Source organism: Eucalyptus grandis, chromosome 5, assembly GCF_016545825.1.
Source record: "Eucalyptus grandis isolate ANBG69807.140 chromosome 5, ASM1654582v1, whole genome shotgun sequence".
NCBI lineage: Eukaryota > Viridiplantae > Streptophyta > Magnoliopsida > Myrtales > Myrtaceae > Eucalyptus > Eucalyptus grandis.
In genome coordinates this window covers 13,824,606-13,849,426 of record NC_052616.1, presented here as the reverse complement: position 1 = coordinate 13,849,426, position 24,821 = coordinate 13,824,606, and the positions used below count along the sequence as shown (strand labels likewise).

At 39.6% G+C, this 24,821-nt stretch overlaps 3 protein-coding genes across 6 annotated transcripts; 2 read left to right on the top strand and 1 right to left on the bottom strand.

Moving 5' to 3' along the window:
• The first annotated feature begins 629 nt into the window (after nucleotides 1-629).
• On the top strand, nucleotides 630-3,705 carry LOC104444283 (isoflavone reductase-like protein). Its single transcript, XM_010057939.3, has 5 exons — nucleotides 630-867; nucleotides 1,400-1,531; nucleotides 2,493-2,733; nucleotides 3,153-3,356; nucleotides 3,451-3,705. The coding sequence occupies exons 1-5, from the start codon at nucleotides 682-684 to the stop codon at nucleotides 3,615-3,617; spliced, it is 930 nt and encodes a 309-aa protein (XP_010056241.2). The 5' UTR covers nucleotides 630-681; the 3' UTR covers nucleotides 3,618-3,705.
• Nucleotides 3,706-11,999: 8,294 nt separating this feature from the next.
• On the bottom strand, nucleotides 12,000-16,237 carry LOC104444285 (vacuolar protein sorting-associated protein 25). Its single transcript, XM_010057942.3, has 7 exons — nucleotides 16,122-16,237; nucleotides 14,948-15,056; nucleotides 13,685-13,824; nucleotides 13,041-13,094; nucleotides 12,836-12,924; nucleotides 12,682-12,757; nucleotides 12,000-12,373 (listed from the first exon to the last, which is right to left on the bottom strand). Exons 2-7 carry the CDS (start codon nucleotides 15,004-15,006, stop codon nucleotides 12,252-12,254), a joined length of 540 nt encoding a protein of 179 aa, XP_010056244.1. The 5' UTR covers nucleotides 15,007-15,056; nucleotides 16,122-16,237; the 3' UTR covers nucleotides 12,000-12,251.
• A 1,320-nt stretch (nucleotides 16,238-17,557) lies between these two features.
• On the top strand, nucleotides 17,558-24,422 carry LOC104444277 (phosphomevalonate kinase, peroxisomal). 4 transcript variants are annotated; one of them, XM_018874040.2, is made up of 11 exons: nucleotides 17,558-17,754; nucleotides 17,850-17,953; nucleotides 18,337-18,487; nucleotides 19,037-19,134; nucleotides 19,268-19,377; nucleotides 19,461-19,513; nucleotides 19,801-20,163; nucleotides 21,427-21,531; nucleotides 21,896-22,123; nucleotides 23,196-23,318; nucleotides 23,963-24,422. In XM_018874040.2, the coding sequence occupies exons 1-11, from the start codon at nucleotides 17,593-17,595 to the stop codon at nucleotides 24,227-24,229; spliced, it is 1,764 nt and encodes a 587-aa protein (XP_018729585.2). In that variant the 5' UTR covers nucleotides 17,558-17,592; the 3' UTR covers nucleotides 24,230-24,422. The 4 variants fall into 4 exon arrangements, with proteins under 4 accessions (XP_018729585.2, XP_018729584.2, XP_010056232.2 ...); XM_018874039.2 differs by having other exon boundaries at nucleotides 17,632-17,754; nucleotides 17,840-17,953; XM_010057930.3 differs by having other exon boundaries at nucleotides 17,644-17,758; nucleotides 17,840-17,953.
• The last annotated feature ends 399 nt before the right edge of the window (nucleotides 24,423-24,821 follow it).

Sequence of the window (24,821 nt, the reverse complement as noted above, 5' to 3'; positions counted from 1 at the left end):
TGGTGTCTTTTACTGGCTGTTGTTTCTTGTGTTGTCTTAGAGATCATTGATGGACACGCTTCCACATGCTCCTACCTAGGACGTCGCATCAATAATCCCTCGTCAGATTGTTACATAAGCTTTTTTAAAATTACAGAAATATAAATCATCTCTCAAGCTAGATAATATCGTGATTAAAGTAATTTAAATATGATTTTCTTCCTTTTTTTTTAAAGACTAGCAATATAAAAAACTCTAACATCTACATGCGTGTCGTATGTACAGAAAATTAATTTTAGATTGCAAAAAATCATACATTGTTACACTCAAGTCACCTTTATAGCAAATTTTTTTCCTAATTTATGGTATTAAAAATTAATTTGTGCTAAATATAGCACTAATAAATCCGTTTGAGAATTTTATATAGATAAAAATAATTAATTTAAGATAAATGTAACAGCGCACTATTTTCCCGTGAAGGATCAGATCGAGGGAAGTCAATTCGCTGGAAAGACAATTTCATGGAAAAGACGCTTATGCCCTTCTGGAATCAAAATATAAATGGGCTTCCGTGCGAAGGACCTCCTCATTTTAGCGCGCTCTCTCCCTTTCTTACAAGCAGCTGGAAGCAGAGTCGCTCAGGAGACCGAGCGAGCTCGCCGGAGAAAATCCACCGGCTCCGCCGTGAAAAGCCACTCCAAGATGGCGGAGAAGAGCAAAGTCCTGGTGATCGGAGTGACCGGACTCATCGGAAAGTTCGTCGTGGAAGCGAGTGCTAAGTCCGGTCACCCTACCTTCGCTCTCCTGGCACCGCCGTCCACTCCGTCCAACCCTGCCGAGGCCGACCTCGTCGAAGGTTTCAAGAGCTTAGGCGTCCGTGTGGTTCAGGTGAGAAGCTATGCCCTTGCGATCGCGTTCGTTCCCGACATCTGGTCCTGCTTCAAGGAATCAAAGCCTCGCCTGCCGTTGAATCTTGCTCGTCGTCCTGAGAAATGTCTTCAGCAGTAGAATCGGAGCTGATTTTCGTCTCGATCGAGTTGATAGGAGTCACTTTGCGATTTGGCGTTGTTCATTACTGTTCTGATATTTTGTCTTTGTTCGTGAAAATGGTGAAATTTTTTGTGACGAATCATCTCAGCTTTCCATGTCGATTCGAACGAGCGCATTTTCAGGCAAATCTTACAGAAACTTCCTTATGTCTTAGCTGTTTATGAGACAGCTATAGCTACGTAGTAGCCGCTCTGACGTGTTGTTCAGATGCCATGGACGAGAATTCTGTGGATAGTGGCTTGTATTTTTTTTATTTGTCGTCGTATTTTTTCTTGTCTGATAAAGGTATCGAAGTCTTATCTTCGTGCCAAACCGGTTATTGCCGACTTCATCGATTGTTGGTTCATGCTCTTGGTCCTTTGATTCTCAGGGAGATATAAACGATCCGGATACTATGTTGACTGCGATCAGGAAGGTCGATGTGGTGGTATCTACCGTTGAGACATCAACAGAGGACCAATACAAGATTGTTGCTGCCATTACGATGGTCGGAAATATAAAGGTGGCGCTGTTTCGAATGATTTTGTCCTCGTAATCATTGTTTGTTTAGCATTTGACTGATGATACAGGTTGTGTTAGCTTAATTCTTTCCTTCCGGTATAAGTGGATCACCTTCTCCTTGCGAGCTTCGTTTTGATGAAATAGGATGCATTGACTTACATATCTGTAGACTTCACATCTTTTGGTCATGACTTTGTGTAGAAGTCTTCGATGAAATTTGAGAATAACTATTTCACATCCAAGTGTAGCCCAGTGTTCATATTGCGCTACCCACGTACTCCAGGAGGCTTCATATGTATATTTATCCAGAACCTGTGTTTGGGTTTCCTGTAGGTCGGCGAAAAAAACACATGTTTCGTGCACTCAATATGGACTATGGACGTGTATCCGAGCTGTTCGATCATGAATTCGCAGGGAACATGAACTAGTTTAACCTTGAAATGGTCTTTTCAGGAGTATTATTTTTGCATATATGTTCCCCAGCCCTACTTACTGGGATAGTACTTAGTAGTAATTGTTGTTGCTTCGGGTGGTAAACGGTCAACGATGAGTGGAACTCAGCATGCTCCCAAAAGGCAATACACTTACCTGATATCTTATCACTTGTGAAAGTGCCATCCAAGCAAGCAGCATATTTGCATATTTTATACTCGACAGAGTTATCTGGCTGCTGCCTTACATTGGAATCTTCACTTTCTATTTCTTCTATTTTTCTAATAGCACTTGGGGTAGAATTTGCTTAATCGCTGGATCTGTTTTCTCACTTATGGTCATATTTTACTTTGTTATAGCAACATATTGACCCAAAAAAAAAAAAAAAAAGTACTTCATTCTCATATAAGTTTGTTTTGTTTTATTTTGCCAGAACTCGTATAATTTTGTTGGATAAGGGGAATGTGCTCTAAATTTTCGTTGCTTTCCAATAGAAATGTTTCTTTTGATTTGGTTATTTTTCTTTTTAGAGATTCTTGCCTTCAGTGTTTGGAAGTCATGTGGATCGTGCCCATGCTGTGGAGCCAGCAAGAACTTTTTATGCTGCTTACTATACCGATATTCTCCACCTTCTTGAAGAACAGGGAATCCCGTATACCTATGTGTCTTGTAACTTTCTAGCAGGTTGGCACCGTTCGACATTGGCACAGCCTGGGGCTACAGCTCCCTCTAGAGATAAAGTTGTCATCTTAGGGGATGGTAATGCAAAAGGTAAGAAGCAATTTGTTGAAATACGTATCCTGACTGCTCAGGATTTTGCTGTACAATTTTTATGATTTAATTACGGGAGTGTTGAGATTGAGAGCAGTTCCTCAAGCTTGAGAATTTTGAGGCAACTCCCTATCTAGAGATGTCGAGCTTTTTACATCCATTAGTCTTGACTTCTGGAGACTAATAAATGATATGAAAGTGATGTTGGTTATCTTGGCACAATACCTCCTGGTTAGCATATTAAGAAGGTTATCTTTATGTATCTAGTTGAGAAAAGAACATATGGATGCATTCATCTTTGATGAATCTTTATTTCAAGAGAGTTCTTTAAATGTGATCCGAAAGTAACTCTAGGAAAATCGAAGTTTTTGTGATGTATTAATTAGCCAAATACTAAAATTCTCTCTGTCAATATACAGTGGTGTTTAACAGGGAGGATGACATTGGCACCTATACCATCAAAGCCATGGATGATCCAAGGACCTTGAACAAAATTCTGTACATCAAACCTCCTGCCAACACCTACTCGATGAATGATCTCGTGTCTTTGTGGGAGAGAAAGATTGGCAAGACCCTGGAGAGGGTTTATATTCCAGAGGAGCAACTTCTGAAGCAAATTCGAGGTCACAGATGCGTTACTATTAGATTTAAGCACGTGGAAATTGTCTCTATCCTCTACTTGACATCGATTGGTCTATTTGTCCGCTTATATTGCAGATGCGAAATCTCCAGACAATCTAAGGTGGGCCATATCCCATTCTATTTTCGTGAAAGGAGACCAAACTAACTTCAAGATTGAGCCGTCGTTTGGAGTGGAAGCTTCGGAGCTGTACCCCGACGTCAAATACACCACCGTGGATGAGTACCTTAATCAGTTTGTCTGATTGTTGAAACTTACTGGGCTTGGGGATTTGATTTCTCACATCAGCTTGGATATAGAAATGATAATGGTATACCGCTTCTTACGAACCTAGTGGGAGACGTCGCTCTCATTGATCATCTCATGGCACTGTACAACCTCCTAATATTAGGACATACCATGAATACTGAATATGTGTTTCATCTGTGTCGTGTGCTTGGAGAAGTTACTTCTGTTTTGGAGTTGCCATGGGTTTAGGGGCTAGCTAATAAATAAAAAAAGTGTGACATCCGAATTTTCGCCGGACCTCGAGTACGCCGGACCTCGAGTACGTAACGGTTCGTGGTAGGTCGACGAATTTGTTGTCGGACTGCGTCGTTGGCGCCACTTTCGGCCGCCGTTTCATCATTTCCATCACCAGACCAAGACATCACGTTTCGTGATGGTCTTATAACGTACCCTTGTAATCACGTCTTTGCCGTGTCGAGACGATCCGATTTTCGTATAGCTTATCATCTCGTAAAAAATCTTCTTACGTAACTCGCGAGACCAGCCCCTTCCACATTTGTACCTTCCTAAAGCAAACCTTTCATGCAAGCACCCGACGTCTTCATGCACACGTCCAATGTTGCCAACTACAAAGGAAATTGTTAACCCCAAGCAGCCTCGCAAATCAACCGAGCTGAAGACCCGTAGCATGCAATGGCCATGCGTACGTCCGCGGCCCTTTCTTCATGCAGAAATGAAGACGTGCACGCCGGTGTTGTTCTCTCCATTTGCTGCCAACGCGACACCACTTAGTTGACTCAAGTAGTCAACTAAGTGAAGCCCACGCCCATGCATGCTCGTGAAGAATTCATGCAGCTATGTCCACGCATTCAAGGACTGCCCGTGATGATGTCACGCTCCTTTGATGGTCAACAAAAGAGGGAATGTTGACCGAGAAGAACCAAATGGCAGCCACGTTGCTCCTTCACCGTCGACCAGCAAATGAAGACGCGCATTCCATTGAGTTGTCCCCTTCAACGACGGCCACCGAGACCTTGCTTAATTGACCAATGTAGGAAAATACGTCCGTGCATGAGGAAAGGGAAGTGCTGGCCAGAATTCTCGGTGGAAGTCCACGTCTTCCCCACCCGTCTCTGCCTCCTGCTGCCACCGGGATCCTCTTTGTTGACTCACGAAGTCAACTAACAGAAGGTCGGCTTCTCTTCAGCTGGACAGCGAAGCCGAGGATCTCGACCAAGCGGAAGCCACGCAGCAGCTCCTCTTGCGCTGGCAAGAGAAGACCCGGATGAAGGCCCACGTCTTCTCCACCCGGCTCCGCCTCTTGCCGCCACCGCACCTACATGTGTTGACTAAACTAGTCAATCAAAAGAGGAACAAAACCGGCCATGGACGTGAGAAGACACAAGACTCGAGAACGAAACCGCGAGCGAGAGAGAGAGAGAAAACCAGCGCGAGAGAGAGAGGAAGAGGGGGATCGTTCCTCCTTGCCGCGCACGTAGCCGCCGTCCACTGCTGTGCCGATTCAGCCGTCTCGACCGTGCCCGCAGCAGCCGCACCACCCGCCACCAACCTCCCGCACCGCTGTAGGCACGAGTTTCAGTCGCCGTCACATCGTTGTCACCGTGAACTGGTTTTTGCGCTAAATCGGTGAGTTTATGCACTAAACTGGCTAATGACGTTTAAGGGGTGTTTAGATTTATTTAAGTGTAATTAGTTTAATTATTAAATATTTTCCGGAAATTAGGCCGAGATAGCCGGTGACCAAAATTTCGTGCCGATTGCAATGATGTGGTTAATTTCTACAATCGAGTGTTAAATTGTGAAAATTTGAGTACTAATTGAAAATTTGGTCAATTATTCCAAAAATTGTAAATTTTGATATTTATTCAGAAAATTCCGGGTGTCGGGTTTTAAACACCGAAAATGGTTTTATATACTATATAAACCAGTGAGATTTTGAAAAGAAGGTTATGAATTTTCCGGGTCCAATCTAACCGTGTACCCACATATGACTATTTTTCATCGGAAGTTTTTAATACGAAGAAAATAGGCCAGGAACACTATTTTAATTGAGGCATTTGAGTGCAATGCATGGTGTCCTGGGCCGAGATTGATTGGTCGTGTGTTGGTTAAGATAACCCGTCCCCGAACTGTGTCGGATGAATGTTCCTCTTTATGGGATACTCATTTATTGGGATTTGGGTTGCAGTAGAGGCTGGACCTATACTCCTTTGGGAAAGTCGTCTTTGAGAGACATAACCATGTTCAATGAGGTGAGACGATGCCTGGCTACGCTAGTAGATCGCCGAACTTCAAGTAGGCCATGCCCTAGAGCGGGTGTAATTATCAATTGAAACGCGTGTTGAGTGAAATATCTGCGCCGGATTATGGGACAAAATTATGTGACTTTGAATGGGACGTGTCATAACGATTTGACCCTATAATAGGATTCATGTGCTAGTTTGAGAATTGAGTGTGGCGTTCCAGTTGTTGGAGCTTAATTATTGCTCATATCGATATGGTTATCTGTGATATAAATTGTACTAATCCGCAGGGTGGATCTGAGGCGAGATAAGCCCTCTATACCAAATGCGTGATTGTGTGGTTAGGACGCCTCTAGGCGTATTACCCTCTTAATCGGGTTTAGAGCGTGGACTTGCTGAGACATTGTCTCATTGGTTATTGAATAACCATTTTTAGGTCTTTAGAATGTGGTCGTGGAGGGCCAAGGCCCCGAAGTCGAGGAGGAGGAGTATGGAGGATCGGCGGATGTGTCCTATCAATATGTCATAAGACAACCTCTTTTGAGAGTCGACCTTCTTGTAGGCTTTCGACTAGACTCGTTTTGTACTTGAATCTCGTTGTTCATAAAAGTGTGCTTTTGTGAATTGATGTCCTGCTTTTCTATCTCGAGATGATTACTGTTAGGGGATTTATTTTCGTTTCCGCATGTGCTTAAAAATGAATGGGTCGGCGACTCATCCTGGGAAGTCACAAATTTTATCAACCAAAGAGGGATGGGCACGCACTCGGGGTTCGGGGCGTGACAAAAAGACAAGGGCTAAGGGACTGTCGTGCCAAAAGCCTAACCCAAATTTGGGTCAAACCTAATTGACTTCTCAATCCATAGAAGACTTGATTAGACAAGTCGAAACTATAGGGACTTAGGGTGCGTTTGGTTCAGCATTCCCAAGAAGCTTTTAGCCTCCAAAGCCCATTGAGGAAATGTTAGACTGTGAAATAGCTTTCAAGTGAAAATTAGTATTGGGAAGGTTGAAAGCCCAATGCTAGTAGGGACTAGTTTTGAGCTTTCAGCATTTGACCAAATCTTTGAAACTTATTTTTTTTTTTTCAAAACTATCTTCACTCATTCTTCAAATTTCTGATTTTGTTCTCGTTATTATTGTTTTAAATGCCAAAATAATGCTAAAAAAGTCAAATATATATAAATGCTAAAAAAATTAAATATATTTTGGTTTTTTTAATTATTTATATATTTGATTTTTTTAGCATTATTGTCAAAATCTGTATTTAAAAAGTTGCATACATTATTTTTTTTCAATTTTAAGCAAATAAAAATTAAAAAAAAAATTAATATTAATCACCCAAAGAGCTTTTCAAATGTGTTTTCTACCAAAGGGCATTTCTTTCAAAGTTGCTTCTCAAAGTATAATTTACCAAACGGTCTTTACATTTGCCTAAAGTCCTTTAGGCTAAACTAAAAAAGATACATTATTTTTTTTCAATTTTAAACAAATAAAATTTTAAAAAATATTAATTTACATTTTCCCAATGAGCTTTCAAAATGCTGAACCAAACGCACCATTAATTAGAGAATCAACAAAAGTAAGGGATGAAAAGTATAATTTTCCTTTTCCAAAAAAATTATGTATGTATACGATTTTTTTTAATATTATTGCCAAAATTTATATTTAAAAACTTGCATACATTATTTTTTTTCAATTTTAAACAAATAAAATTAAAAAAAAAAAATATTAATCACCCAAAGAGCTTTTCAAATGTGTTTTCTAACAAGAGGCATTTCTTTCAAAGTTGCTTCACAAAGTATAGTTTACCAAACGGCCTTTGCATTTGCCTAAAGTCCTTTGGCTAAACTGTTTTACATTTTCCCAATGGGCTTTCAAAATACTGAACCAAACGCACCCTTAATTAGAGAATCGGCAAAAATAAAGGATGAAAAGTATAATTTTCCTTTTCTATTCTTGCAATGGAGCATATAAAGCCAAACCAAAGTTGATGCTCATTTTTCTGAAATCAAATATTTTATATGTCCTCGAAGATTTCCTCGGAATTGAGATGAGGTTTACTTGGCAGATTACTTGTTAAAGTCTGCAAAGATGATATTTCTGTTACCAGTTGATGAAGGGTGAGAGAATAGCAAGTTAAAACCAATCGATGAACAAATCTCACGATGTAGGATTATCCTTGATGCTATCAGGATTGTTATAGACTTTATAGTGTTATGGGCGTGGAACAAGCAAGAAGAAAGAGAGGCGTGCACAATGAATCTGGACACCTCGCGAACCAAATTCTTTACCAGCCAAAGTCGGCGCGGACTCGTGTCCTTTTCTAAACAAGAAAGCCTGAAAAGGCAGTGTCTACATAGTACCATGTTAACTTCACAAATTAGGTAAAATGCAATTTCAATTTTTGTATGGATGATCTAAGCATGAAGTCTTTTCCGTTTAATGATAAAGAGACTATCTTATAATTTGCTTAATTTATTTATATCGAGCTCACGCTTTTATGAAGGAATCAATCTAACAAGGTAAGTTTCCTTTTTTCAAAAATTCGTGAATTTGAAAACATAGAAATCTTATGTTACCCAAAATAATAAAAAGAGTAATCTCATAATCAATGTAATACGTCAAGATACCATGCAAGCACATGCACGTCGAGTACCTCATTGCCCTTTCCAACCATATTCGCTTCTCTTTTATATGATAAAAAAACGGTTCCAACTTCTTCCTTAATATTTGCATGACAAATCATTGTACGTTACAATAGTCTAAACATCGATCGAGACACACAATCACAATATTAAAATTAATTAGAATCTCCAACGTTCAAAATTAGGATTTACTTAAATCTAGCACAATCCAAACTTAAATGTAGATTTTCTTATTTTTGGCGAGTTGAGTTTTCTTAATTCACAATAATTCAAATCATCTCCCCTCGAACTAGACAAACCTTTTATTAAAGTACCTGATATAAGATTTCGTTCTGTTTCTATTCGTCCACTTTGCATGTCCTTCTGTCCCACCTAATGATAAGATCAAGAAAAATCAAGTGGCTGAAAAGACAATGCATTGAAGAGAGAATCTGTTGAAAAGACAATTGTGCCCTTCCAGAACCAAAATAAATAAAATTAATATTCTAAAAAAATCCGAATGTTATACACTTATAATAAATTTAATCAAAGCTACTTTTTTTACTATCAAAAAATTTAAATTGATTCATCTTTAATATATTGATCCCAAATTAATATATTTATGATAAAGTTACCATATTATCAAATTACTAAATTTGATTATATGTGACAGTTAAATGATGTATCGATTTGAGATTTTACTCCATATTTCATAGTTGTATAATTTTTGTGATTTTTTGTGATATTAATTCAATTTAATTGATGGTGGGCTAGACGTAAAGAAGAAGAAAAAGAATTTCAGGTCTAAACCAAAAATCCAACCTCACACTCAGCATCATCTTTTATATGACTTAGAGCGAGATTCTAAAGAAATAGACTAGAAAAAATTTCAGCAGATAAATCAACTAAATTGACATTAACTTCTTTCTAATAACAAATTACCTGGGCTCCACCAAAAAGCATGTTATTAGCAACTTCCAGGGATGGCCCTGTCCAACTGGTCCACTAACATCATAGCTTGCACCATTCTAGATATTCCATACCTACAATCCATACCTACAAGAGATACAAGAGAATGCAATAAATTAAAGCTAGCTCACTAATTCAATATTCGCCAAAGAAAATTATAACAAAGGACAAAGGAGACTTAGGCAACCACTCACCTTAACAGCATTAGGCATGCTGATAAACACCCAAGATCCCTGCATCTAGTCAGGTGAATTCAGCGAGTTCAATTTCTAAAGAGAGAGCTGATTCGTCAACAGATAAAAACCCTCAAAAGCCCCAAGAAAAAGTATGCCATTACTGGATATCAGGCAACTGTGTGAAAGGCAATGCGTGTCCTTTCATGCATTGTGCAAACGGCAGAAACTAATCTGTAAATAGTACCTTTTTATACCCCTCAAGCTTAGCCAACAGGGCAAAATCAACACCGTGAAATTAGAACATGCATTGCCCTTCACAAAGTTGCCCGATATCAGAATGGCATACTTTTAAGCCAGACAGGCAATGATATTTCAACATCTCAATTAGTACAAGACAGAAACAAATTGGAGTTTAATAAAACAAGCTATGCAACTAAGTGTTCTCCAGCTATAGTCTTGGATATAAGAGAACCAAATGGCAACATGGCAAAATCAACACCGTGAAACCACAAATGCAAGAAAGAAAGGACTCCCATTGCCTTTCACACAGTTGCCTGATATCCAGTAATGGCATACTTTGTCTCGGGGCTTTTGAGAATTTTTATCTATTGACGAATCACCTCTTTCTCTAGAAGTTGAACTCGCCAAATTCACCAGACTAGATTCAGGGCCCTTCACAGGGCAATCCTCTGGCATATAACTTGACTGCTTTGCAGCTCGATGGTAAACATTATGTGGAAGAGATGCATCGTGCAAAAACCCGCGGGGATTCCGGTTGCACTCCCCTTCTAAACCAGTAAGTGCAAACTTCACGGCTCGTTGGTGCTGTTCGAAGTTGATTATAGTGAGGAGCTGATTTCTGTGGCCTACCCACAGTACTCCTTGCAGTCTCATCCATGCTATTATACAGAAGCACAGAGAATCAATCACTGAACTCAATGATCAAAGCCCCATGGTCCACTTTAGTCAGCACTCCCAAGCATTTCAGTTCCTCCATCACCAACGACATGGATTAAAAATAAAGAACAATCGACCGATCCAGAGAATGCAAAACTGACATCAAAAACCCTCGACCCACGATTCCCTTTCCCATCTCCTTCAATTCCAACCATACCAAATTCGCCCAGAACCATGATGACTGAAAACCCAGAACACGGACTGGAACACCAAACGAACGACAACATTCGTACCACAACGTCGCATCGCCGGAGCCCATCCCAGTTCCAAACTCGCCATCCCCGTAACAGCCCCCTCAAAATCAAGGTACCAAACGCCCCCCGATCCTTTCAGGCGGAAAGGGAAAAACCCCAGTTCCTTCGCCATCAAGAAAGTTAACGATCCCCGCCGGCGACTACCCAGCGCAGGCCCCACGGCCGTCGCCCTCGCCGTCGCCGGAATGGACGCGCATGGCTGCACCTTATTACTTTAAAGGAACAAAAATTTCTGTTTTTTGTTCTTTTGTTAAACAAAAATGAAACAAACAAGAACACAAATTTTGTGTTTACATTGTTTTCTAACACAAATCGTAAACACTTTTTTTTTTTCTCTTATTTTTTGTTCTTCTTTCTTTTTCAGGCCTCGGCCTACAAAACCCTCCGACGGCGAGCGGGAGATCGTCATCGTCGAAGGAAAATCAAACCCTAAGGGAATGCTTCCTCAGCTACTTCGCTAGGAACCGCATACCAAACAGAGAGCGTCAAAAAGAGAAGCAGGCGAACTTGGAGATTCGAAAAGAGAAGAAGGCGAACCACGGAGATTCGTCGTAAATATCGCGTCGAAGGAAATAAATATAAGGGAATGATTACCGAAATGACCTCAAAGTTGGTTTTTAATTTATTTTTAATTATAATCATCTTTTTCCTAATTTCTTAATCCTTACCCAAGCTTAATGGCTTCCCAAACAAGATGATCCAAAATTTCTTTGTTATTCTTATCTTTATATTGGGATATGTGACATTATTGTCAATCATCTATGTTTGTACTATTATGATTGTCTTAACATATTTGTATCACTGAAAATTTTGGACAGTAAAATTTGAAAGTCAAACAACTTTTGAATGAGAAAGAGGTATTAACCATAACAGGAGATTATTGATTTTGCAAAATAGTTTAACTTAGTTTTCTACCGTCTACCAAAATACCTTTTTAATGTAGTCAAAGCTCGATAATCGGTCTTCCGAGCCCATGACGGTGTCTATTCATAACTCAATTCACAAATTATTTATAAATCACATTGTAAACTACGGTTCCTATTTTGCAAACCATTACCATTTCATGCAATTATGTTGCAGTTTTCTGACTCATCGGTAGTTCGCGGCATTGACAGATAAGGTTTCCATGTCAAGTATGAGGACAAGAAACCTTGGCATGTAATTCAAATTGCCATTTTTCGGATCCATGGAAGAGATGGGGATCGAGGTACCACTTCCATAGTTTCCTAACACTCCTCCATATTGCCTTACACATTCTTAAGTCAGTCCACAAGCAGGAGGGAGATTCTACAATGTTTTTCTTACTCAAAAACCTGGAGAAAGATTGAATAAAGGCGTCCAGGAACAGTACATGTGCCGTTTCAGATGGTAAAAGTTCAAATAAGAGCACACATTCATCGACATTAACTCGAGAATTTAATGCCTTCGTCGTCCGCAGAAGTGCCCTTGAAAATCACCAGCTTCCCCTTGTGTTCTAGTAGTTTCAAAGCTCGCATGAGGATGACGCGATCCACGCCTTGAAGATCTAGCAGAAAAAAAGAAACCCCACTTAAGTTGCATGAAAAAAGTTGTGCCGACCCTAAAGAGTTGCCAAACCATGATTCACTTAAGCTTGAATGATACTTCCTACCAAGACGAGAGGATAAGAGGAGAAATACTTCAAGAAAGAGAGGAAGTTTTTCAGGAGAGCTTGTGATTAGCATTATCTGACCGCAGGACTTGGAGTGAAAAAAACTGCTCATTTTTCTTCCAAGTCGAATTCAATAGCAACTATGTTTTACCTAATGTGCAAGTCTTGGAATTTTCTTTTAGAACATGCAAAAGGTACTTTACCTGTCCCCCGAGATTCAGGCCCAGTACGTATTTCCTCAACCGTCGTCACAGAGTCCTCCAGCCCATTATCTTTCACCTAATCAAACAAGGGTGGTGAGTGCACTTCTCCTAACTTAACAAGCTTCAAATTGTACTGAAGCTCTGACTAACTCACAAAATTTAATATGATATCAGCCCAGTCTTGAATGCGGTGCCAGAGAATGAGACACTTCCTATGCCCTTTGTCCAACCATTCTGCACGTCCTGCTAGATGAGGAAGGTAATCAATGGTCTCCCATACAATATCATATTACTAAATCAGTATAAAGCATTAAACCAAACAGAAAACAGAAAAGAAATAATTTATGAACTACTCCCACCTTCAGAAACTAAGGCAGCAAGGAATGCTTCCCTTGCTTCATGAGTAAGAGATCCTGCACTATCAGAGTGACAAGAGTAAAAACACGTATGTTGTTAGGTAGACAAAGCATTAGTGATCTCAGACCAACAACAATGTGAGAGGAACAGGGGAAGGTGCAAACCAATGCAATAGCTAAAAAAGATTGCATGGCATAAGGAGATCGATTCAGTGCAAAGAACTGGTAGACTCATCAGGACATACACGCATACTAATTTGTGACCAACTATGAAATTGTTTGGGAGTGATGTCAGACCTAGTGTTGTTCAGAAACATGGGCAGGTGGACAAAAGGCAAGGATATGAAGGGTGATCAACCAGTGAATTGGGGCAGATGGACACGATAATTACTGATTAGCATACATAGATTCCTTGTTCCATAAGAGAGAGAATGGAATCTCAACACTAAACACCAGGACACGGAAATTTTTTCATGATGATACCTGCTTTTCAAGTACCTTCTGCTGTGACCACAAAAAAAAAAAAAAAAAAATGTACCTTCTGCCAGCCAGCATGCTCTTGGCAAAGCACAAGGTAACACAGCCCTAGGTTTGCAGAAATAAGCAAAAGAAGTACTTAACGCATAAATTGATGAAAAGGCCCTTACTCTCAATCGCAGGATTTGAAAAAAGTGGAAAATCTTCTTCCAATCCAATCAGAAATATCTTTTGCGTTTTACAGAAATCAAGGATCAGTTCCTTCCAGAGTTGCACTTGCTTCTCTCGAGTGTCCCTTACTGGCTGCAAGCTGAAGAAGGTACAGCCAAGTTGTGAGCCATATGAATTCCCACTAATAAATGATAAGGAGATGAAAAATTTTGGCAATGGAACTATGAAGACTACCAAAACAATCGATGCCAGAATCAGATAATTTGCAGCTAACTACAGTAAAGCTGAAGAAGGTACAGCTAAAGCAATTGTTCATATGCACCATTGACACTTTATTTCTTTTTGAAAAAAGGAAAAAGCGGATGCCTGACTGAGATAATTTGCAGCCGACTTGCATCAACAACCTTTTTTAGACAACACCTAGCAGATAAAAAAGCAGTAGACGCAGATATTGTGCACTGGCAGAGATGGCAATTTGTGACATTTTTGTTTCAAATGGCTTACGCATTCGCACACCAAATAGAAAACTAATTCTGCTGCAGTACACACTTGCCCTTTCACTTAAAGAAGACAGTTCAAAAGAAACTAGTTTCGGCAAACAACCACTAGTCACGCCAAAGCTATATGCCTTGAATCCTAAAATCTCACTAATAATTCAATGGGCACATGTAAGATACTTTAAAGATTATGACATGAGCTAAAAAATGGTCTCAATGCTGATCAAAACAGATTCAGGCAGCTGGCCCACAAAGACTGGAAGCTATTTAACCACACAAACTGACAAAATTTTCTTATCGATGCTCATTAAAAAAAATACCCATCGGCCATACCATAAAATTCTTAAGGGGCTAAGTTATCTTCCAGACCAATAACTTTTTTCCTCAAAGACAACAAGGGAAAAGCCCTGTCTTGCCTACGACTCCATTGGAAACAGAAAAACAGAGTATTGATAGAAGCAGGGACCTAAAACAGTGCCACAGACCAAAAGCAACCCTTTCCAGGGTTTTGGTTGTGACACAGGCTGCACTTCAGCATTGATAAACTAAGCCGAAACAATGTGCTCTTTGGTAGATGATGTATAGATAAATAGAAGGGCTCAATAATGACCATTGCATATAGTTTCAGAAAACTATTGACTCTTGTATATCAGGTTATTGATGCTAATTAAATTACTAGAAGTGCGTCCTAACAACTAACAGAATAAGTGATACAACATTAACCTTCCCATCAGTAAAGCAAGTGCAAGGAGTTTAAGTCATTACGTGAAATAAGGAGGGTAATTGAAGAATGGAGGCAATTTGAAATTGCCCAACGTCTGCATCTCTTCCACTATTCAGAGAGACAATATTTGTTGCAAATCTGTCATCAAACCTGACAAAAGAACAGGATTAGCTCCAGCTACTTTTTTAGCATAATCATTCCTAGAACATTGCATAACACAACTAATTTCGATATTTAACTATCTATTTGGCCACTTCAAACTGGATATTCGAATCAAATCACAAGTCTCTGTTAAAGCGATTCATATAGAATAACGAGATTATAAAAATCAATGAAATAATGCCGCATTACTGCTCCAGATCAAAACATTAGATGCGATCTGACGGTAGAGGAACACATAAATCAAGGACAGCTTCAGGATAAGTTATCTTGATAGAACACAAATGATCCTCTCTCTCCTTTCACAAAAAAAATCTTCTTTTTATAGCTCCCAACTCGCCAGCTATATCCACGATTAAAAGAAGGCTAAAGTAGCTCAAAAGGCTCAACTCTCAATCAGCTCGAACAGCTCGAACTCAATACGAACTTGTACACAGCTGAGCAGAACACAAGTAAACGTGAATTGCGAGCTCGACGCACTTCCATCCCTTTCCCTCACATCAAAGCTCTGAGATTTACAAAAGACTCGGGGATGCCACCGGAACCAATCAGGCTCGTCCCCTACCGGAAAAAGCTCATCAATTTGCACAACGCCAATCAACCCGAGATAATCCTAATCAATCACTGGAATTCCCCTCTTCTTCCCCTCTATTTCGATCAGCGGATGGAGATAAAGTAGAATACCGTCACTGCCACTGCCACCGCCACCGATGGTCCGAGCGGACGGCACGGAAGAGAGGAACCTCGCAACGCCCGTAGATTTCCTCCGCAAGCTCGACACTTTCCTGCATACCCACGAGCCGCAAGCTCGCAGCTTCGCGCTTCTCGTCTTCCTAAACCGACTCCTCGCGTTGAGCCAAAAACCGACGAAATCAAACCTCCGATCAACTCCGTCCCGCCCGAATCGACAGCCTAGGACGGAGTGATCGAAAAGACTCGAAAGCGAGCTCGAAATGTCCCGAATCACCGCCTACCCACCGCGCAGAACACGACGATCGAATCGAATTGAGAGCGAGCGAGAGGATCCGGAGCGAAGGACGGAGAGAGAGAGAGTACCTGCTTCGAATCGCGCTTCAATGTCGTTCGACGCAAGCTTCCGTCGATCCGGCTGCTGGAGCACCGCGGAAGAGGCGGAAGGAAGAGGAAGGAGAGAGTCAAGCGAAATTCGTTGACCCTGGGACTGGGCTTGGATTTGGGCCGTTCGGGCTCTCCGAGTTTAAAAGACTGTGGACAGGCCCAATGAGCCCACAAACTGTGCAAACAGAGGGCCCCAAAGAACGAAAATTGCAAAGATGATGTTTTGAAGTTAGCCAAATTAGACGAAATTAATGAAGTGGCTTGACCGCATAAATATGGCAAATTTGAAGATTTGGTTGCACCGTCTAAAAATTTTAGGACTTGGTTATACATTTATAATGATTTTTAAGATATCTTATACACATATTATAATTGTTAAGTAAGTATATATGTGTTTGTTCTTTTGAATATAAATTTGGTGTGTAAGTTTTGATCATGCTTTTCAGGTCGCTATGATGCAACTATAAGAATAATGGGAGAACTAAGAATCTTAAGAAGATAAGGATCAAGAGTTCATCTCTATTTAATCTCCTCTGGAGTTTTTGCAAGTGCTAATATCCATCTTTGATTCCAACTAGGAAACATGGTCGAGTCGAGACCCGTGATAGGTGCGGTTGTTCGATCCTATGTCCAACAAGGAGGTATAACAGAGACATCAACCTTCATGCCACTCCTATAAAAACCTTGATTCAGGTCTTGTATTTCATGTTATCGTTGCTCGACTCTTTGTCATATGGAAGCAGAATATCACATATGATCATGAGAGAGTGACAGAATTTATTCATAGTTCCACATTATTTGCATCATCAAATTGGATGGAATTTGTGTGAGTGTAACTAATGCGTGCGAGCATACAATGATGGTGACCACATACCAGCTATTTGCCTACCCAAATTGGCTATGGACATGGCGATTTCTCCCAAGTATTAAAGAACGAGAAAGAAAAGACAAAGAAATTCAAAAAAGGTGAACGGAGATCCAAGTCAAAAAACAACCGCTGGGAGAGATCCCTCGGTCAACTTTGGCTAGAGGACTCTTGCATTTTTATTAGTGCTACCGGACCAGAAATATTCGGCATTTATATGGTACCAAGGCACAAATTTTTTATTATTAATTATTTATTTTAAGCAATATAAATAATTATTTTTAAAACCCTCAATATACTTATGAACGAATTTTAATTCAATAATTTATATTTTAAGAAACTATAAACTGTTGTAATTTGACGATGCACATCAAACCCTAGTTAGAAACTGTTCGTTTCATTTATGGTTGAAGTTACTGCAACAAATCTTATATCAAACGATTGTCCAAAATAGAAAAGCCCAATGTTCAAACTTAACTTGAATTTTTTTTTTATGACATTAAAGAAATAATGGATCCATGGTCACGCCAAATAAAGAAATCCACTTGGCAATTTCGACATAGAATTTAAAGAAATAGGAGAAAGATGAGGCCAAAAGGAGGCATATTAATTCACATGCAGAACAAGGACAGAGATGGTAGGCAGCCCGGTGTGTACGAGCACTCAGCACCGAAATTCTCGTCAAAGAATCATACCAATCAACCGTCGCCTTCGCTGACAACATCGAGCGTCAACGGATCTCATCTCGTAGGTGGTCTCTCTCTATATCACTGTGTGGGTTGGGGTCCTGGGCCCGGCTGTGAAGTGGTAAAGTTTCGTGCTTTAATTGCAGTTAGCTGCAGGGGGGAGTGGCATTCGCTTGGGAAACTCCGCTTCAAGAAGTTCCTCAGAGCGGCAGAGCGAGAGAGGGAGAGGAGGAGAGGCGGAGGAAGAGGACAATGGCAGTGTAAGAGCTCTTGAGTCCCCATCTGATTTGATTTGATTTGATCCTAGCTGTTATTGGGTTTGCTGAATTATACCCATCTGCGGACCTCGGTTGCTTATGCTGGTTCCGCTTTGATTTGGTGATGAAAAGCTAAGAACTCGAAGAAAGATCGACTCTTGGATAGTGGGTTTTTGTCTGAAATTGTTTCTTGTTTGCCATTCAATGGAAAGTTGTATACTTTCTTTTGTCTGCTTCATATGGTGTTTTCTTGTTTTGCGGGTCAATGGATGATATAATGTTGGGTTCCACTATGTGGACGGTAATCGTTCAAGAATCACACTAGAAGCTTCATTTTCTAGGAGGGATTGATGCTTGATTCTAATATTTTGATATGTGGTAATCAGTGTTGCGTCAGCTCCTGGGAAGGTCTTGATGACCGGCGGGTATCTTGTTTTGGAGAGGCCAAATGCAGGGATTGTTCTTAGCACGAATGCTCGATTCTATGCAATTGTGAAACCTCTCTGCGAAGAAATCAAACCCGACAGCTGGGCATGGGTGCGTGATTTCGGAACTCTTATCTGTTAATGTTTGATTGCTGCTGTTTCTGTTGCTTGAATATTCTTTTGGAAAATATTTTTTTTGAATAAATAGAATTAGTCATTTGAGCTTTCTATTGTGAACCTGTTGCAAGTTATTCTATTTCCATCAACAAATATTTCCTTAATCTTCTGAGGCACTTTAAATTTTTGTTAGCAATTCCTTAAAATTAAGGTTTGTCCATTTCGATACACTAGTGGTGGGAATCATCTACTGGAGACTCAAGTTTTGAACGGAACTGCTTTGTTGATTCTGAAATGCTGGAGTGAGATGCACCTAGGCCATATTGGCAAGATGTCCTGATCAGTTGATGTTATGGAGAGAGTCTTTCTCACTACAACCTGCCACAAGACCTTCCAGCAATAATTGTAATGCAAAGGGTCTTTAGATTTGATCTAAGAATGTTTCAGGGATTTTGTAGAATCCAGCAGAGTCCATTAGATTAGATCATTCATTCCCCTGTAAAACTTTTCTTGGATGAAGTTGAACAATTGCATCTTCTTCCAGGTATGGACAGATGTCAAGTTAACATCTCCTCAGTTGTCTAGACAAAGCAATTACAAGTTGTCGTTGAAGAATCTGACTCTCCAGACGGTCTCTTCAAGGTAGATTTTTATCACCTTTTATATCATTTAGGGACAAAACTAAAGATTCTGTTTTTCAATAACTTTTAGGATGAGCGAACTGTGTATAGGGATATTATTAAACAGAGTATAACTCAGCTGCTTGAAATCTCAGCGACTCCGGGAACCCGTTCGTGGAACACGCTGTGCAGTATGCTGTGGCAGCTGCACATGCAAAATTTGACAAGAACAAAAAAGACGAGCTTCACAAACTACTGTTGCAAGGTACTGTTCGATGCGCATATGCCTGTATGCCTTTTGCAGATGGAAGTTTGACATTTTAATAATGTCTATTGTTAGTTTCGCAGGGCTTGATATAACAATAATAGGCTGCAATGACTTCTACTCATACCGGAATCAGGTAATAAAATACATCTATGGTTGCTTTAACTTCATTTTTCTTTCATTTGATGTCCCAGCAATGCTTTTGGATGCTGGCAGATTGTTTGTTCTTGTAAAGTTCCAGATGAATTTTTCTTTAAGCATTTGATGGATTTCTTTGAGGCCCAACAGCATTTGCATCCAAAAAATGAGAATTTGGGGAACATATATGTAGATACGTTAAAAGATTTTGTTCTAAAGTTCTATTTTTGGGTTCAGTTCTCTTTTATGACTCAAGAACGTGATTGGAATCTATTCTTATATTAGATTGAAGCTCGAGGATTACCTTTGGCACCGGAGTCATTAGCTGCTCTTCCTCCTTTTGCGTCAATTACCTTCAATGCAGAGAACTCAAGCAGAGAATGTAAACCAGAAGTTGCAAAAACTGGACTTGGTTCTTCTGCAGCCATGACTTCTGCCATGGTTGCTGCTTTACTTCATTACTTTGGTGCTGTTAACCTTTCTCACTTGTCGACGGATTCCTCGGACCTTGATGTTGTGCATATGATCGCCCAAAGTGCTCACTGCATAGCTCAAGGAAAAGTTGGCAGTGGTTTTGATGTCAGCTCTGCTGTATATGGGAGTCAGCGCTATGTCCGGTTTTCACCAGATGTGCTTTCTTCTGCTCAGGTATCCCTCCCTCGCCTCATATTGGCCTTGCCTCCCTCATGCCAACAACCTAGAAAATAGATAAGATGTTGGTTCATTTGATTGCCAGTCAAGGCCTACGGAGGATTAAATCACATATTTGTTTTTTAAGTCTGACTATATTGATGTTTGGAGGATAAAGCTAGAGGATTTGTTTATTGGTTGTCATCTTCTGCAGCTGTAGAAAAGTTAGCATGGGCTTCCCAGTGGTTTAGCATATGAGATTGATTTACCAAACTTTGAGTCTCACATTAAAAAGTTACATGAACCCAAATTTTTGAGACTATGCGTCAAGAAGAAAGTTGGCTTCCTGGTGAATAACTGCCACATTCGCTTATACTTTGGGTCTATAACATGCGCATAAGTATTACAATTGATTTTTAGATATCGAAGCTTATCTAGGTTGATGAAGAGGTGAATGTCTCATAAAGTTCCTGCACTTAAAGAGTGGTGAAGTCACTTTGTTTCTCCTTGCTTTTATTATGATTTATGCAACATAAATGGACTCTTAACATTCTGTCCCATTTGATGGCCAGAACAACTTCTTCACCAATCCAATTCTTATAAATATGCATGGTAATAGGTTCTTAGAGACATGATTCAATTTTGCAGCTGATATATTGGGTGCAGATCATAATGTTTGCATGTATAGGCTGAGTTTAGGTGTTAATGCCTATAGTAGAGCGGTGTAAGATTGTAATGTCTTCAACTAAACTTGTTCTTGAATGGCTCTTCAGCTTCAGATGGTTGAATAAGTTGTATTAACATCCTTAATGTTGGTTGCAATATTTCAAAGTGAATCAGAATATTTAGTTTATTCTGATTAAATGATATCCTGAATTAGGCTTTCTGAAAGTTGGACTTGCTTGTTTATGTGGGTCAACTGGGCACGTGTTGCCTTACATTGATGTATCTTTGAGAACAAGGGTTGCCTGATTGTGTATGTCCAAGGTTCGGTTATACATTCTATGGTCAAATTGCTTTTTTTTCACAATTCTCAAATTGTATTACTGAAACACACAATTTGCATATGGAGGTAAAAAGGTTAGTTTTCCATTAGTCTCTGCATTCCTTCTTCTTTTTCTTTTTTCTTTTTATTTGGCCAAATGGTCTTTGCATTACTTGGATAAGTAAATTGGGACTCCATATGAATTATAACATATCACAATGCTCTATGACATGTCCATGAAGGATGTCATGAACTTCATGTTTTCATTTTAGACAAATTTTTTTATTGAGTGCCAGGTTGCTGTCAAAGGAATGCCTCTAGATGATGTCATTGTTGACATCTTGAATGGAAAGTGGGACCATGAGAGGACCAAGTTCTCCTTGCCGCCATTAATGTCACTTGTAAGCATTCTCTCCTTCTCCATTTGATGCTAATGATAGTCCAGTGCTTTCACATTAAACAGAAGATGGTTAGGTGAGAATTAAATCTGTTGCCAAATGCCATATAACAGTTACTGAAATTTGTTGCCCTGATTTCTTCGAAAATTTACAAGCCAATTGTAAAAATTGGTAACACTTTTAACCTGTGCCTTGGGCTTCAATTTGCCAGGCACGTGTTATGACCTTTTCTGTACTACTTCTTGCATTGTTAATGGAATGGGTTGTGTTGAGACTTGACAGCATGAATAACTACCCACTGGAAAGCAAGAAACAAATTATGGATATGTTTGGAAAGCTTTACCCTTCACTATTTTCTTTCTATTAGTTGCTCGGAGAACCAGGAACAGGAGGTTCGTCCACCCCATCCATGGTAGGAGCTGTGAAGAAGTGGCAAAAATCTGATCCCCAGAATGCCCGAGAGACGTGGACAAAGTTGTCAGAATCGAATTCAACTCTGGAGAGACAGTTTAACTTGTTGAGCAAATTAGCAGAGGAAAATTGGGACGTATATAAACATACTATAGACAGATGCAGCCCACTTAAGGCAGACAAGGTACTTTTCTGAGCCAGATTTCCCTCTCTTGAGGTGAAATTGATGACAAATATGATCTACCTATGTGATGTTTTCTAAGAAATTTGGTGAAAAATCGCTTTTAATTTTCTTTTATTTGAATTATTGATGACTAGTCATTCGTCTGGCATTTAGAGTGTGCCCGATCTTTGTTGTATTTGGTATCCTTTACTACGGGAGGCTTTTTTAAGGAAGAGAGTAAATTTTGTTTATGCTTCTTTTTGTGGATGACGAGAAAAGCCTTTATTCTTCCCTGCAATATTTCAACTTTATGTGCTGCAATTTTGCCTGCTTTTTAGTCCTAGGAATCCAACCAATCATGGTGCAGGACGCTTTTTCTCATAAGATTTGAAGTATTTATGGAAATATGAGTTACAGATTATAGACTGTGGTGGTATGAGGTGGTCAGTAGAACTTTTAGAGTTTAATATTTAGCTTGCACTAAATAGGAGAAGTAGAAGTGTGGACTCACCAGTATCCTGTAAATAGCTTGTGTCTAATGTCTGTATGATTTTATTTGTTTTCTTCCTGGGAAGCTCTATGGCCTTCCAAGTATTTTTGTGAGCCTTTGAAGCAGAGCAGGAGTAAGGCACTTGTGTATTATAGAGTGGGTGTCATCTTGTTAAGATGTCAGAACAATCTTGTGCTTTCCCCACATTTTACGGGCACTGTATTCTAGAGATACAAACTTCATACAGGGATTTATCCTTGGGCATAAGCATAGGTGACATGAACTTTATTAGTGTTCAAATGTCTAATATCTTGTCCTAATGCTTTCCAAAATTAAACAGATTTTTGGTTTTGAATGCTAACTTGCTAGTCATTTACCCAACAAAATTTAGGCCATCTAATATAAAGGGAAGCCATCTTTAGAAGGAACATTTTCTGCAGTGAGTTAAGGATATTTGTGCAGGCAACATGAGACCTCGTTCTCTTGTTCAGAAGAAGAATATTTTATGCTGCTCAAGCTTTTCTTTGTTAAATAGATATCTTTCTTCTATATTATTTCCTCACATCACTGGTGTCGACACGATCTGACAAGCTTTACAAACAGTGGATAGAACTTGGAACCGAGCCAAGAGAAGAAGCTGTCGTCAAAGCTCTGTTGGGAGCAAGAGATGCTATGCTTGGGATCAGGAATCTTATGCGGTTGATGGGTCAGGCTGCTGGTGTTCCTGTAGGTTCTCTCTGTCACTGAATATCATATAACGTAGGCAAAATCAATCATATATGCGTATGTTAATAATTTCTGCTGTTGTTACTAAGATTGTGGATATGTACTTGCGTTTGGAAATTTTGGATGACACTGCAGTAATTAGCACCTCATGCGGATGGTATATTTCTGTGCTGATTATGCATCATACTGTCTATACCAAAGGATAAAACCTTGTAGTAGGATGTCAAACTTTTTCTGTCTTATGCATGCTTAACAGTTGAAAAAGGATTTATGGTAGCTCCAAAATGAAGAGAATGTGTTTCGTGCCCATATTTCCTCATGTTGAACTCTATTTATTTTGATTACTACCGTTTAAATTATCTTGCATGTATCTAAAGAAAGATGTTGCCTTTAGATGGTGTTATTTATTCATAATTTGTTGATATTTGATTCTTCGTCTGAGGAGGAATGAATGAAACACTGCTCTTTACAACGTACTAAATATTGCTGCCCCACTGTTGTAGACTTACGATCATGTTTCCCAAGAAAATTTGTCATTGGATGGTTTAGATTCTTCTCCAAGAAAAAAATTAAAAATATCTGATTTGATCCTCCGCTCATGTTTCTCGATCACTTACAAAATTGCTTCCTTTTTTGGTTTACAGATAGAACCTGAATCACAGACTCAGCTTTTAGATGCTACTATGGCCATGGAAGGAGTTTTGCTGGCTGGGGTTCCTGGAGCAGGCGGGTTTGATGCAATCTTTGCCATTACTTTAGGAGATTCTAACCAAAATCTTGTCAATGCATGGAGTTCGCACAATGTCTTGGCTTTATTAGTCAGGGAAGATCCTAGGGGAGTATCATTAGAAGCAGGTGACCCAAGAACTGCAGAAATTACATCAAATGTTTCTTCTGTTCGCATTGAGTAGCCCGTCTTTTTCTTTTTCCCTTTCTTCTATGCTGGAATTACAATTGTCATTCAAAAAGCTAATGGCTGTTGTGTTTCGATATTTTGGGTTGGAAGCAAGCATTGTATTTCGATGTAGATGAATAATCTTAATGTTTAAGACATATTTGACTGGCAAAAGCAATAATTAAAAAAAAAAGTTTATTGTTTCATCATTTTCTGGGCCCATCGCTAGTATCCTTCTCATCTGTACTGCTATCCGTTGTTTTGACTTATATTTCTGCTCTAGGAAAAACTAAATGGTTAAGAGTATGTACGCCAGGCTGCATCCCTTTGGATATATTAGGAAAATTGTAGTTCCAGTGATGAGCATGTATGGTTCTCATTAGCCAGAGACTTTGCATAAGCCTACAGTTAGAGGCAATCTAGATTTCCAGGCTATAGTATTTGGCTGTTCGAATGAATCTTTTTCCTCCCTTTTGTCATTTATAAAATTGAGTGCGCAGGACAAGGAAGAAGATAGTTTGCATAATGTTCTTTATGTGAGTTTAAAGAATCAAGACAGCCGAAAAGAGGCAATCTAAATAATAATTTGAACTCCCCAATTATGTCCC

Coding starts and splice junctions, on each gene's coding strand:
- LOC104444285 (XM_010057942.3), bottom strand. CDS start 15,006: ATGCAGACGTTGGGCAATTTCAAATTGCCTCCATTCTTCAATTACCCT. Junction 12,925..13,040: donor TGCTGCCTTAGTTTCTGAAG/GTGGGAGTAGTT, acceptor CTCATCTAGCAG/GACGTGCAGAATGGTTGGAC. Junction 12,758..12,835: donor CTGATATCATATTAAATTTT/GTGAGTTAGTCA, acceptor TTGTTTGATTAG/GTGAAAGATAATGGGCTGGA.
- LOC104444277 (XM_018874040.2), top strand. CDS start 17,593: ATGAGGCCAAAAGGAGGCATATTAATTCACATGCAGAACAAGGACAGA. Junction 19,378..19,460: donor TCACAAACTACTGTTGCAAG/GTACTGTTCGAT, acceptor TTAGTTTCGCAG/GGCTTGATATAACAATAATA. Junction 23,319..23,962: donor GTCAGGCTGCTGGTGTTCCT/GTAGGTTCTCTC, acceptor TTTGGTTTACAG/ATAGAACCTGAATCACAGAC.
- LOC104444283 (XM_010057939.3), top strand. CDS start 682: ATGGCGGAGAAGAGCAAAGTCCTGGTGATCGGAGTGACCGGACTCATC. Junction 868..1,399: donor TAGGCGTCCGTGTGGTTCAG/GTGAGAAGCTAT, acceptor TTTGATTCTCAG/GGAGATATAAACGATCCGGA. Junction 2,734..3,152: donor AGGGGATGGTAATGCAAAAG/GTAAGAAGCAAT, acceptor GTCAATATACAG/TGGTGTTTAACAGGGAGGAT.